Raw genomic sequence first — 15376 nt, 5'->3', positions numbered from 1 at the left:
CCTCCACAATTTGTGTGAAACCCTCATTTCTTTAACCCATAACATTTTAAACATTTTGGTAAGCCCCATAACATGTTAAACATTTCGGTAAGCCCCTTGAACTGAAGAGCCTGCTGGGTTAAGGATCTTGAATTTTATTTTTAAATCACCCTTTTCGGAAAAGGTAATAATCCATTGCTGCATTAATAAAGCAAGCATACTTAGCACCTTTGAAGATTTATTAATAAGGCAGATCAATGAAATCACTTCAAAGTACTTGCTGAAAATACTTTCCACTACCTTCAAATCTTATTTTCCTCAAATATCTGAGGACACATTAATTATTCTAAAAAATGTCATCATCCTGTCAGCCAGCATGATTTTTCAAGCATCTTAAATGCACAAGAAGCATGCCCCTGAGGCTGGCGGATAACATGGGCTTGTCTAAACACTAGCAGTGGCTGGATACAATGGGTATCATTATGAGGTAAATGTGTACCATGCCAAAGATTAGAATGGGCAGACGGCAAGTCCAAGAGAATTGACTTAGAAACTGCACACTCTGTGCATTGGCTTCAGATTCCTACAGACTATCTGAACATTTAAAGAACCTGTCAATGCCACCTTAAAGGGAGCTCTTATTGCGCATCATAGTTACAACTTGCCTCGTTTTGGGCGCTTTATAATAGCGGTACTTTGAAAGGAACGACTTTGATGCTTTCTTCAAAATTCTTGGCGTAAAACACTGATTTTCTTCCGTAAACCAATTGGAATGTTTAACAAGGATGTCTCCGCAGAATGTTTTCTTTTGAGGATCTTCAAACGATCTGTTTGTCAAGTTTTTGTCAATGAACCTGACTGATTGGTTGCAAGGAATTATAGATCTTCCATGGCTACTCATTCTGTAGTCTATAAGATGCGATGCACCTGAAGTGATAACATCTGGAATGGTTTCACTTGGTCTGGTATTGACCGAAGAAACTGGCTTTGAGATTTTTAGAGGAAATATATTTGAGAGATTTATTTCTTGTCCATTAATTTGTTCTGATGATAGGTTGCCGTGGAAGATATTTGTAGATTTTTCTGGATTGCCTTTAAATATCTTCATTGAAGTAAGTCCTTTTACAGAAGGTATCTGGTCAATGAAAACAAATGAAAATAAATTAAAAGGGAATAATATTTCATTGAAGTAATGTTATATTTACATTAAACATTACCAAGAAGCACTCCTACGTTCCACCTAAGTTTGGTAAATGCTTTCTATTAAATCATTTTAAAACACATTAATACCCAATGATCACAGTATTACCCTTGTGACATTGAATTCTCCAAGTTTAGGTAACACTCCCCTCTTCCCTGTGCTTCACCCTGGTGGGCACCCATTTTTTCCACTATCCTGCCTCCCCTTTCCCTTCCCCCCACTATTCCTCCCTCTTGCTTCACATTTAATTCCTCTTTCCTTATCATATACCCCCTTTGTCTCCTATTTCATCTTTAGCCATCTGCTAATCAAACACAGAGCTGTAATTTAACATCAAATATCCTTAAAAAGTGTCAAATTGAAAAGGAAAAGAGATAATCCTGTTCGTAAATAAATAAAATGAAAGCTATAGAAAGGGAGGATCTCAGCTTGGAAAATTAAAAGTTAGAATCTGTTATGGAGAACCTAAAAAATGGGAAAGGGCAGCAACCATTCGTGTGAGTCGTGTACATGGCCCCTAGACAGTAGTGGGAAGGTAGAGTATAAATCAGAAAAGTAAATACACACTCCTTACAATGGTGACAGAAGGAACTGCAATTGCTGGTTTACCACAAAAAAACCCACAAAATGCTGGAGTAACTCAGCACGTCAGGCAGCTTCACTGGAGAATACAGATAGGCAATGCTTTGGGACAAGACCATTATTCAGACTAACAGTAGTGAGGAGAGGGGAGATAGCTGGAAAACAGGTGGGCGCGGGACAAAGCCTGATGAGTGATAGGTGGATACAAGTAATGAATAGGTTAACCTATGATGAGTGTTTGCCGGCACTGGGCCTGTACTCGCTGGAATTTAGATGAATGAGGGGGGGACCTATTTGAAACATACAAAATAGTGAAAGGCTTGGATAGAGTGGATGTGAAGAGAATGTTTCCACTACTGGGTCAGTCTAGGACTAGAGATCATAGCCTCAGAATTAAAGGACATTCTTTTAGGAAGGAGATGAGGAGGAATTTCTTTAGTCAGAGAGTGGTGAATTTGTGGAATTATTTGCCACAGAAGGCTGTGGAGGCCAAGTCAATGGATATTTTTAAGGCAGAGATAGATTCTTGATTAGGACAGGTGTCAGAGGTTATGGGGAGTAGGCAGGAGAATGGGGTTAGGAGGGAGAGATAGATTAACCATGGTTGAATGGCGGAGTAGACTTGATTGGGCCGAATAGCCTAATTCTGCTCCTATCACCTATGGCCTTATTACAACAATGAATCCACTAAAAAGAATGCTTTCTGTAAAGCACTTTGTGGTTATACAAGGTGCTGCACAAGTGCATGTGTTTCTCTTTAACAATGTATACAAGAAAGAATGAAGCCAAAAGCTTAAACATTGGAAATTACTGAGATTCTGCAACCTTTGAACGAGACAATAATTACTTTATTTAACAAATCCTAATGGTTCTCATCTGGCACTGAGTTGGCGGCTGCAGCAGATGTTCCCGAGAGAAGGAACGAAAAAGAGGTAAATAGTGATGGATGTCTTGAGGTTGGCTGATCAAACATATTTGTGCACGTGAATTGCAGAAGATTGTTTCTTTCATTGCCTCGTGGGAAATCTGAGTAAAAGTGTGACAGATTTTAAAGATCTAGGCAAACGGTGATTTATGTTACATGCACAATCTATAAAGAACAAGAAACTCAATTTTCCAGATCTGAAACATTCACTGTTCTCTTTCCATAGATGTTGTCTGGTCTGTTGAGTTTTTATCAGCATTTTCTTTTTTTAATTTTATATAAGGTACAATAAGCAATCAAGGATGGACTCCATGTTACCTGAAGACCACTACAGCTCCCCAGTTACGCCAAATATGTCCCCCCTTTCAAGGTTATGCCTCCCAAGATCAGCTGAGCGTGCTTTGGAATAGTTATGTCCAGAGGTAATAAATGAACCAGAAGTGGGTGAACTGAGACAGGGACAGAGACAGTTAATATTAGAGGAAAGTTTAGCTGGGAATTAATGATGGAATGGGAATATGGTCATCAATCTAGCTTATCAATCTACTTTCAGACTGGTGAAGAGATCGCCTGTATTGTCAGCAGGCTTAGGTGGACAAAAATGCTGGAGAAACTCAGCGGGTGCAGCAGCATCCATGGAGCGAAGGAAATAGGCAACGTTTCGGGCCGAAACCCGCTTGTTGGACATGGATCAAGTGACAATTATAGTGTTTAGGAGAGTCAATTTCATTTACTTCCAAGTTAAATGATAGCAACTGCAGAATTAATACAATGGACTGTTGTATTTTACAAAGAGCAAAGCAATCTTAGCAAATATCAATATACAGTATGTGGTCATTTGGAGAGATAGAAACAACATTATTAACAGATCTGAAGAAAGGTGTTGATCCGAAACGACACCCATTCCTTCTCTCCAGAGATGCAGGCTGTCCCGTTGAGTTACTCCAACATTTTGTGTCTATCTTCATTATTAACAGATTTCCAGGGGGAAAAACACATTAAAAACCATAGTAAACATATTACAATTATATTGAGTGTTACTTACTCTGCATGTTGGTGGTGAGACAGACATGGTGTTCATTTGAGGTGATGAATGAAGGCATAGAATTTGCTTCTGATACTTTTTTACTGCTTTTTTAAGCTTCTCCCTTTTCTGCTGATCACGGTCTATAAAATCAGAATAATTTCATTCTAATCTTGTTCCTCACCAAACGTTGGCAGCAGGTTAATAAACGAATTAAATAAACCGCTGCGTTTTACAACCTGCAAGTAATCCCTGATGTCACCTCAAATATCAAAGAAACAGGAAATGCTGGGTCTGAAATTAAAACAGGAAATTATGGAAACTCTCGGCAGGTCAGGCAGAATCTGTGGTAAGAGAAAGTCTGCACTGATTCTTTGTAGATAATTACAATTTAGAATATACCACGGCAACAGAACCCAGGGGACCAGCTCCTGCCCTACCACGGGTGTGCTATCTGTTTATGTTTTGTACTATTGTCTTGTTTTCTACACAGTTTTTTTCTTTTCACTGTCTTGGACAATGAATATCTAATTTATGTATAACTTACATCAATTCACATGATGTCTGAGCCTATGTATCTGTGAAGCTGCTGCAAGTAAGATTTTCTTTATACCTCTGTACCTCAATGTACTTGTGCATATGACAATATTTGGCTTGCTTTGAAAACACTGTGGACCATGAAGTTAATTAAACATGCAATGTTCTGATTTTGCAATGGAAGTGCAATTGTTGCTCCAGTAAGTCTACGGTAGAACATTTATATAATGTAGTTCATGGCCTTAGAACATTCCCAAACAGCTTTTAATATAAAGTTTTTGTAGCCACTATTATAATCTACAGAACACAGCACAACGGATCTAACCCTCCACAAAATGCAAAGCTTGGTCAATCTTTTCAGGGTGGAGTAGGGAACGGGTGGCACTCAAGAGTTTAGAGAAGGAAGGCAGATACCTGGTATAAGGAGTCAGGAGAATTTATATCTAAAATTGCACAGGAACATTCCCCTTAAATCTATCTACCATTATTATTGCCCTTCACATACATGTGGATTGTGATCTTCTGTTTAATGCAAAGAATAATAATGATAGATCTGTGCATTGATTGAATGCGTAAGCACCAACTGAGATCATGCAATGTGCCCTATCTCCATTTCTGTGAGAGAATCAAAGGACTTGCATTTCAGAGAACCCTGCTACAATGAACACCATGTTCCTTATCCAGCTAATGTCATCTTTCACAGAAAAGGTGCTTGACTTATAAGCATCATGTTGCCATTTATTTATTGAACACTGCAGTCAGAGAAATTTAACTTGGCAGTGGCTTGACGGGAACAGTTGAAGTAAAGGTTTACTGCCATGTAATCTCAATGCTTTAAAAGCCATTCCTATCAAAGGTGTTATTTTAAGATCATTGTGCAACAGACTGCATATCTGAGACTGCCCTTCTTCTCAAAGTTTGGTGGCTGAGCTAGGTATCAACAAAAATACAAAGGAGCCCGTTGAGCATTCTATAATGTATGACACTAGAGAATATGATCAACAATACATTCGTCAGTCTGAAGAAGGGTTTCTGCCCGAAATGTTACCTATTTCCTTCGAAACGTCACCTATTTCCTTTGTTTGGTTTTAATTTAGTTTAGAGATACAGCGTGGAAACAGGGCCTTCAGTTCACCGAGTCAGCTCTGACCAACAATCACTCCTATACTACATTCTTGTTATCCCAGTTTCACTTCTAGGGGCAATTTACTGAAGCAAATTAACCTACAAACCTGCATATCTTTGGAATGTGGGAGGAAACCAGAGCACCCGGAGCAAGCCCATTCGGTCACTGGGAGAACATACAAACACCGTACAGACTGCACCCGTAGTCAGTATCGAACCCGTGTTTCTGGCACAATAAGGCAGCAACTCTACCACTGCATCACTGTGCCATCCTTCAAGTTATGTAAAAACATCTCGGCATCATTGTATTAACCTTTGTTGCTTCCATATACGTAAATCTTATTCACCTCATTTATGTTATAATATTAACACCTTCTGAAAAGTTCTGATCCTTGTAATTTTATTGGTTGGTACAAATACCAACAGGAATTGATAATAGGAAATCAAATTATTGGGGGGAATATATTGGGGGAACATTAAATAAAAAAGACCCAGTGTTTGTGGCAAACACAACATTACATAAATGGAAAAACAAAATAGAAATGAGAGCTAGTAAGATGGATGTCGCTAAACCAGGCCCATCTTTGAAGAAGTTCTCCCCATATCCCAGAACTGATACCTGAGGACTTTGCTTGCCCGCCTTCACTGACCTGGCCGTGAAGTGAAGCAGAGAGCAATCTTGATGATGAACAGGAATTATTCAGTGCCCCTGGCAGGCTTCGACAGAATGTAAACTTAGAGAGAGCCTATCCTAGTGTCAAATCCTGTAAAGCTTCTGCTCTTAAATTTTCAATATGTGTCTTGCATTTGGGGGTATTCAAAAAACCATTTTAAAGTGTTGCAAGTAGTTTAAAGTGATTAAAATTAGTTAAAAACAAAACTCAAATCAACACAGTGGCACAGCGGTAGAGTTGCATTTGCAGCGCTGGAGTCTGGGGTTCGATCCCGACTACTGGTGCTGTCTGTATGGAGTCTGTACATTCTTCCCATGACCTGCGTGGGTTTTCTTCAGTTTCATCCCACACTCCAAAGAAGTACAGGTTTGTATGTTAATTGGCTTGGTAAATGTAAAAATTGTCCCCAGTGTGTGTAGGATAGAGTTAATGTGCGGGGCCCGCTGGTCGGCCTGGACCCGGTGGGCCGAAGGGCCTGTTTCCATGCTGTAACTCTAAACTAAATTAAACTAAACTAAACTAAAATATTAAAGTAATGGATTTCTTTGAAAACTACATTTAGCTTCCCAAAGGTTCAGGTTGATCCACCACTTTTGAAGTGAGTGATACCTCGGGTTCTATGCCACGTCTGACAATAGGGATTTCAGCGATTAAGCAAAATGGCAGATGCAAGCCGTCTATTATTCAGTAAATCTTGATATATGCCCGTTATTTGCTTGCATTGGAACTTCGGAACACCTTGGTAACGTTATGTACCACTGATTACAGACGGCATGATTCAGCCCATTATGATTTTACCATGAGTTAAAATTACTTTTAGAACTTTATCCATAGTAACATCTTGCACAGAACCACATCTAATAGCTGCAAACAGTAACAGTAAAAAAAACTGGCTTCGGCTGCACAAAGACTAGAAACGAAAAGCATAGTTTACGAAAAAGAATCTATATTTCATTTTACTATTACTAAAAAATAATTGATTACAGATTTTCCAATTAATATGTGGCAGGGAAGCATAGTCGAATCTGTGATTTATGTATAATTGAAAAAGAAAGTTGACTGTATTAGTGAACAAAATGTTCTGGCTGGAACTAAATAAACAACATGAACCTGTCAATAGGCGCTATGGTTACACCACAACTTGCACTTATAAACAGAAAGAAACAGTTTCAGCATTCTGCAACAGCAGAACTCAACCATGATGCTATTGAACATTTCCAGATAGCAATTCATTACAACTGAGCTGCAGCATCTTTGTTGGCTAAACAATGTTTCGTGACTGTTCATTTAGTTATAAATACTTGCATCGGATTGAATGGTTTGATTCTAACACACAAATAAAGTGAACACACTTTGGAACTAAAATGTGGTAAATTAGAAATGGCCATGTATAATGCCTCCAATGGTTATGAATAGCTGATGTTTCTCTTTTCCCTCTTTAACAAGTTTTCCTCTGTTTTCCTCCTAATTTTCTTAAGAACATTATTTTTAAATGGTCAAGATAAACCCTGTGTAAGAAGGAACTGCAGATGCTGGTTGAAACTGAAGATGGACACAAAATGCTGGAGTAACTCAGCGGGACAGGCAGCATTTCTGGAGAAAAGGAATGGGTGAGGTTTCGGGTCGAAACCCTTCTTCAGAACCTGCTTCAGTTTATATAAGATAAACCCTGTGCCCTGCTAGGCTTGTGGGAAGGGATAGGGTGGGGAGGAAGTCAAAATAATGTTCACTCACACCTTTTGGTGGGCAAATGCTAGAATGTCTGGCTACATGGGATGGTGTTCACTGGAAATTATGATTTGTTCTCAGTTACTCAAATACCATCCATATCCAGCAAGCTTTGATGCAACAGTGCTTCAAAGTGTATCAACTCTTGGCTCAATGCCATTGTAACTGAGGATACTGACTTACTGGATAAAAACCTGCTCCCATGTTTATAGCTACAAATATATTATTTAATCTAACCTAATTAACTGATTCCCATTTGGAAGAGAATGGGTTAATTATGGACAGTCAGCATGGCTTTGTACGCAGCAGGTTATATCTTGCTAACTTGTTCGAGTTTTTTGAGGTGATGACAACGGTGATCAATGAGAGTAGGGCGGAGATGCTGTCTACATGGATTCTAGTAATGCTGATGTCGGGCGGGTTCCAGAAGATTAGGATGCATGGGATTCACAGTGGCTTGGTTGTATGGATTCTGAAATGGCTTACTGATAGAAGACAGAGGGCTGTGGCAGAGGAAGGTCAATATTCAGGCTTGAGGATTTCTACAGGGTTCTGCTCTGTGAACTCTGTTGGTTGTGATATATATAAATTACTATGGCGTAAATTCAGATTGGGAGGGGGGGGTATTTGTTTACCTAAATTCCTCCATTGCCAGAATGAGGCCAATATGCAAACTGGAGGAACAGCACCCCATATTCTGCTAAGGTAGCTTATAACTCAGCAGTATGAATGTAGAATTTTCAAGTTTTAGGACTCCCCCCCTCCCCTTTATCTCTCTCTTTTCCCTATGCCTCAATTAAGATATGCGCCCATTTTGTCTTTTCCCCAGTCTCCTTCCAGCTAACCACCCTGGCCACACGCTCATTTCACTCCGGCCATCAATAGGAAGGTATAGGAGCCTGAAAACAATAACAGCCAGGTTCAGGAGCTGCTTCTTTCCTACAACCATCAGGTTATTAACCACAACAACCTCCACAAAAAACTCTGAACTACATGGATTGAGGTATTGTTTTTGTCTTATTGCAATATTATTGCTTGTTTGTTTTTTGCAAATACATAACTGAAATATTTTGTTGTTTATTATGGTATTTAAAGAGTATTATGTTAACATATCTGTTGTGCTGCTGTAAGTAATAATTTGATTGTTCCGTTTTGGGACATATGACAAAACTCTTGACTATATCCCTTCCTCTGGCTTCACATGTTATGCCTCTTCTATCCTTATCTCCTTCTTTTTTACTTTTTTATCTCTGGCCTCTGTCCAACCATCTGACAATCAAACATCCCCTCACATGTATCCACCTATCACTTGCTAGGCTTTGTCCAGCAACCACCTCCCCTCCACCACCACCTCTTCTTCCAGTATTCTCCCCCCTACGACAATAAGTCTGAGGAAGAGTCCCGAGCAGAAATGTTGCCATGTTCTCCAGAAAAGCTGAGCCGCTGAGTTACTTTGGCACTTAGATGGGGCATCTTGGTCAAGTTGGGCTGAAGGGGTTGTTTCTGTGCTGTATTACTCTGTTAAAATTATTTTAAAAATGATTGTACCAGTGACAACAGTAGTGAAAACATCTAGTCCTCATCCAATACGCTTAAGAAAGTGCATTGTTGTAGAGAAAGGGTGGGTCTTGCAGATGGAAGGACTAGAATCAAAGACTGAATGACTTCCTTTTTAGTCATTACCATTTCATTCTATGTTTCACAAAAGGGTAAAATGAATTCTTCAGGGAATGTTTGGGTTCATTTTTTTCTTAAAATGCTTTGGAAATAGTTCTGAACAGGTGGTGTGTACAGGAATGGCGTGTGTCTTTTCTAGAAAGTTGATTTGATAGATAATGGTGCAGATTTGACAGGAAGCTTTAATATGCAGTTCTGGTCGCCCCATTACAGGAAAGAGGTGGAGGTTTTGGAAAGGGTGCAAAGGAGGTTTACCAGAACGATGCCTGGATTAAGGGGTATTAGCTCCAGGTAGAGGTTGGACAGACTAGGATTCTTTTCTCTGGAAGGCTGGAGTTTGCAGGAAGATGCAGAGAAATGAGGAAAACGGATTATGTGCACGCAGATAAGAGTTGGTCTTGGCATCATGTTTCGCACAGATCGTGGACAAAAGGGCCTCTTTTATGCTGTATTAACATTTTCAGATTTTCTAACACAGACCTTCTGGTAATTTTAGTCTTTTTGCTACGTTTGTTAAAATATGCTGGATAGAGACAGTTAGGTCAGGCCCAATAAACATCTGAATATTGTTTCTTTCTGTTTTAATATGAGATGTATTTGAGATTAGTTGTATTATGTGAACTAACTTTGGCCAATTCAGTGAGGTTTCTAACTTCCACTCTCATCCACCTGATCCTTCCACAATGGGAGAAGTATCGAGTAAATTACTTTTAGACATGTGTGCTCTGCCTGCTGAGCATATTCCCTTTACCAAACAGACAGCTAATCAATGAAGCAAATAATTGGAATACAATTGGAGTCCGAGACCTCAGTGCTAATGCAATAAGCTCAGCTTTCTTCACAGTGAGTTTTGACATTATTCCTGCACTTGAATGAAAATTGACAGAATTCCAATACTTTAAAAAGGGTTGGGAATAAAATGATTTCCATTCTCAATTCTTTGGCAATGCCCAATCAACACTTGGCACCAATGTCAGATGTGAAGTTGAACTAGATTGAGAAGATTAACCAGACCACAGTGATTCTGGAATTTCTGCCACAGAAGGTAGTTGAGGCCAGTATATTGGCTATATTTAAGAGGGAGTTAGATGTGGCCCTTGTGGCTAAAGGGATCAGGGGGTATGGAGTTAAGGCAGATACAGGATACTGAGTTGGATGATCAGCCATAATCATATTGAATGGCGGTGCAGGCTCGAAGGGCCGAATGGCCTACTCCTGCACCTAATTTCTATGTTTCTATGTTTCTATGATAGACACAAAATGCTGGACTAACTCAGCGGGACAGGCAGCATCTCTGGAGAGAAGGAATGGGCGACATTTCGGGTCAAGACCCTTCTTCAGACTGACGTCAGGGGGGAGGGAGATAGACCTTGGGTTTCATGATGCTGTTTGTTCACTAATGTTCTCTAACAAACCTCTGAGGCCTTCGCAGAACAGCTGTATTTAAACTGAAATTAGATTACACACAAGTGGACTCTATTTACTAATTAGGTGACTTCTGAAGGCAATTGGTTGCACTGGATTTTATTTAGGGGTATCAGAGTAAAGGGGATTGAAGACTTTTGCACGCCACACTTTTCAGTTTTTTATTTGTAAAAAAATTTGAACACCATGTATCATTTTCCTTCCACTTCACAATTATGCGCCACTTTGTGTTGGTCTATCACATACAATCCCAATAAAATACATTTACGTTTGTGGTTTTAACATGACAAAATGTGGAAAAGTTCAAGGGGTATGAATACTTTTGCAAGCCACTGTATGCTTATCATGAGAGAAAGGAGTTATAAAGCAGATTTGAGGGTATTTTTTAACACACAATGTGGTTGATATCTAAATAACACCGCCAGAGGAGGTGGTGGAATTTAACAAAATCATTGTAATAGATATTTAGAGAGGAACCTAAGTAGGCAAGGCGTAGAAAGAAACCAACCTAATGCAAGCAAATGTTGGATGTGTTGAGCCAAAAAACTTTGTCTTCTGTTATTTATAAGAAACACAACTGAAATTAATCACAATAATATTTCGCTGTGTTATGCTGGTACCTGTAGTAGCAGATTTAATTGCTAACAATTCTCGTTACTCTTTCCGTAATTGAATATTGGTGGAGGTGTTCCTCATTGAATACAAATCAGCATCAATTTCAGCATCAAATCAGCACAAATGTTGTGGCAATGGACTCTTCAGAAAATGCATTTAAGATTTAGTGGTTGGATTTTTCATTTAAATAGCAGAAATATGGTTTTGTGTCCATTAAATTAGAGGTTTGTCATGGATAATTTGCAAATCATTTACCAATCACTTTAGACACACACAAAATGCTGGAGTAACTCAGTGGGACAGGCAGCATCTATGGAGAGAGGAATGGGTGATGTTTCTGGTTGAGACCCTTCATCAGACTGAGTCAGGGGAGAGGGAGACTAAAGATATGGAAGGGTATGAGTGTGAAAATGACAGATAAAAGCAGATAATGCTCAAGCAAATGTAAAAATGTTTATTGTTAGTGGAGGTGGTGACAACGAGGCATGCAATCAGTAAAATTATTGAGGATCATAAAATATGGTAAAGAAAAACTATAATACTAGGTAACCATAATAGTGCAAGAAGTAAAGTCCATAGTGCAACCAAAGACACACAGTCCATAGAAGATCATAGTTGCTTAGTCATAGAGTGATACAGTGTGGAAACAAGCCCTTCAGACCAACTTGCCCATACAGTAGTCCCACCTATGTCCCAGCTACACTAGTCCCACCTGTCCATATTCCTCCAAATGCCCTATCCAGTTACCTGTCTGTTTCTTAAATGCTGGGATAGTCCCAGCCTCAATTATCTCATCTGGCACCTTGTTCCATACACCCACCATCCTTTGTGTGAAAAGGTTACCCCTCAGATTCCTATTAAATCTTTTCCCCTTCACCTTGAACCCGTCCTCTGGTCCTCTATTCCCCTACTCTGGGCAAGAGATTCTGTGCATCTACCCGATCTATTCCTCTCATGATTTTATACACCTCAATAAGATCACTCCTCATCCGCCTGCTTTCCAAGGAATAGAGACCCAGCCTACTCATCCTCTCCCTACAGCTCAGACCCTCGAGCCCTGGCAACATCCTCGTAAATCTTTTCTGAACTCTTTCAAACTTGACAATATCTTTCCTGGAACATGGTGCCCAGAACTGAACACAATATTCTAAATGCGGTCTCACCAACATCCTATACACTATTGCTGAGGTTAGTGTTTTGAATTGATTGAAAGAAACAGAATGGAAACAGGGCCTTCGATCCACTGGGACATGCCGACCATCAAGCTGCTGTTCACACTATTCTAAATCGTCCCACTTTCCCAACCACACCCCTACACACCAGGGGAAATTTACAGAGCCTGATTAACCTACAACCGGCATATCTTTGGGATGAGGGAGGATGCCAGAGCACTCCGAGGAATCCCACGCAGCCATAGTGAGAACGTGCATGCAAACTCCACACGGAGAGCACCCAAGGTCAGGATCAAACCCAAGTCTCTAAACTCTACCGGCTGTGCCTCTGTGTTGCCCTGCTGTGTAGTGTTTAAGTGCTTTTCTTGAACCTGGTGGTCATGGTTTTTCAGGCTCCTGTACCTTCGTCCCGACAGTGGTGACAAAATGAGAGGTTGACAGTTCAGAAGTGGTGATTTGTAATGGAAGGAAAATGCCTTGGCTCCATTTGGAATTCCCTTGGTGACACTTGCCCCAGCACAGCCCTAGTTGGTACCAGATGATATAGTGGGTTTAGATGGTAGAGGCTGTGACTGGTTTGTTAAATGCTCAATGGTGTTCACGGTCATCAAGGTTGAAATATGGTCAATGGAAATTCAGCAGAGTTATACATCCCACGTTGTAGTCTTTGAGGAGCACTCCCACAGTCCAAATATGCACAGGTTTGTGGTTGATTGGATTGGTATAAATGTAAATTGGCCCCTGTGTGCGTAGGATAATGTTAATGTACGGAGATCGCTGGTTGGTGCAGTCTCGGTGGGCTGAAGGGACTGTTTCTGAACACTATCTCTAAACTGAACTTAACTAAACAATCTGTGCTGCTATTAAAGCTCTGCTGCCATTATCACTCTGGGTACAACTCTTCAGAGGGGACAGGTTTTGGGTCTTATGTTGAAACTGAGAGTTCAGTTTGAGACTGAATGGTTTCTCATTACATTGTATTACCACCTGGATTGCTTACATAAATGTGATGTTATTTCTCTCAAGGCTGATTAAATCTTTTCCTACAATAACTGAATTTTGATTGTGATAGCTAATAAATAAGTACTTACACTTAATACTTGTAGACATGGTTTTTGGCATAGACGTGTCAACAGCAGCTGAAATGTAAACAAACAAGAAACAAATTAAGGTTATAGGATCTAGGCTATGATAGGGAACATTTTTTTTATGATATACATTGATGGAACATGCATTCTACTTTGCCCAAACAGTTGAAACTGCCCCAGATTATACACAGCACTAATGTGTAGGAAGGAAATGCAGAATCTGGTTTCCACCGACAAAATGCTGGAATAACTCAGTGGGTCAGGCAGCATCTCTGGAGAAAATGAATAGGTGATGCTTCGACCCGAAATGTCCCCTATTCCTTTTCTCCAGAGATGCTACCTGACATGCTGAATTAGTCAAGCATTTTGTGTCTATCTTGGGTGTACACAGCACTCGATACTCTAATATAAAGTTGCTTACTTTTATGAAATAATGCTTCGTAACCATATCTAGAAAACATACATTTTTAGGAATACATTATCACCAATGAGATATTGTAATATTGCACCGAGGATTTTCACAATAATCATGTAACCATCACAACCTCCAAATAATTCTATATGGTTTAATATTCCAAGTATAAATCATAGCATCTAATTTCATAGCCATCATTTAGATCAATTCAAAGACATTAACCAACACTGCACACATTCTGTGTCAGATACAGTAAGATGGCTGAAGTAACCGAAAGCCTGTTCTCTCGCTGGGCATTAGAAACATAGAAAATAGGTGCAGGAGGAGGCCATTCGGCCCTTCGAGCCAGCACCGCCATTCATTGCGATCATGGCTGATCGTCCCCAATCAATAACCCGTGCCTGCTTTCTCCCCATATCCATTGATTCCACTAGCCCCTAGAGCTCTATCTAACTCTCTTAAATCCATCCAGTGGTTTGGCCTCAATTGCCCTCTGTGGCAGGGAATTCCACAAATTCACAACTCTCTGGGTGAAAAAGTTTTTTACTAACCTCAGTCTTAAATGGCCTCCCCTTTATTCTAAGACCCTGGTTCTGGACTCGCCCAACATTGGGAACATTTTTCCTGCATCTAGCTTGTCCAGTCCTTTTATAATTTTATATGTTTCTATAAGATCCCCCTCATCCTTCTAAACTCCAGTAAATAAAAGCCTAGTCTTTTCAATCTTTCCTCATATGACAGTCCCGCCATCCCAGGGATCAATCTCGTGAACCTACGCTGCACTGCTTCAATCACAAGGATGTCCTTCCTCAAATTAGAAGACCAAAACTGTACGCAATACTCCAGATGTGGTCTTACCAGAGCCCTATACAACTGCAGAAGAACCTCTCTACTCCTATACTGAAATCCTCTTGTTATGAAGGCCAACATTCCCTTAGCTTTCTTCACTGCCTGCTGTACCTGCATGCCAACTTTCAGTGACTGGTGTACAAGGGCACCCAGGTCTTGCTGTACCTCCTCTATACCTAACCCAACCCCATTGAGATAATAATCTGCCCCCTTGGTTTTGCCACCAAAATGGATAACCTCATATTTATCTATATTATACTGCATCTGCCACGCATCTGCCCGCTCTCTCAACCTGTCCAGGTCACCCTGCAACCCCCTAACATCCTCTTCACAGTTCACACTGCCACCCAGCTTTGTGTC

At 40.1% G+C, this 15376-nt stretch overlaps 1 protein-coding gene across 3 annotated transcripts in view; it reads right to left on the bottom strand.

The window, feature by feature from the left end:
- Nucleotides 1–107: 107 nt before the first annotated feature.
- LOC129699722 (spermatogenesis-associated protein 7-like) overlaps nucleotides 108–15376 on the bottom strand; it is a 39822-nt gene continuing 24553 nt past the window's right edge. For all 3 annotated transcript variants that reach the window (XM_055639745.1, XM_055639744.1, XM_055639743.1), the window contains 3 exons: nucleotides 13756–13803; nucleotides 3733–3854; nucleotides 108–1114 (listed from right to left, as the gene is read on the bottom strand). In XM_055639745.1, the coding sequence (XP_055495720.1) occupies nucleotides 605–1114; nucleotides 3733–3854; nucleotides 13756–13803 (680 nt within the window). In that variant the 3' untranslated portion in view covers nucleotides 108–604. The remainder of the gene's footprint in view (nucleotides 1115–3732; nucleotides 3855–13755; nucleotides 13804–15376) is intronic.

The sequence above is a fragment of the Leucoraja erinacea genome, chromosome 8 (genome assembly GCF_028641065.1).
Source record: "Leucoraja erinacea ecotype New England chromosome 8, Leri_hhj_1, whole genome shotgun sequence".
Taxonomy (NCBI): domain Eukaryota; kingdom Metazoa; phylum Chordata; class Chondrichthyes; order Rajiformes; family Rajidae; genus Leucoraja; species Leucoraja erinaceus.
The sequence above is the reverse complement of the archived record's forward strand: the minus strand, read 5'-3'. Positions and strand labels throughout refer to the sequence as shown.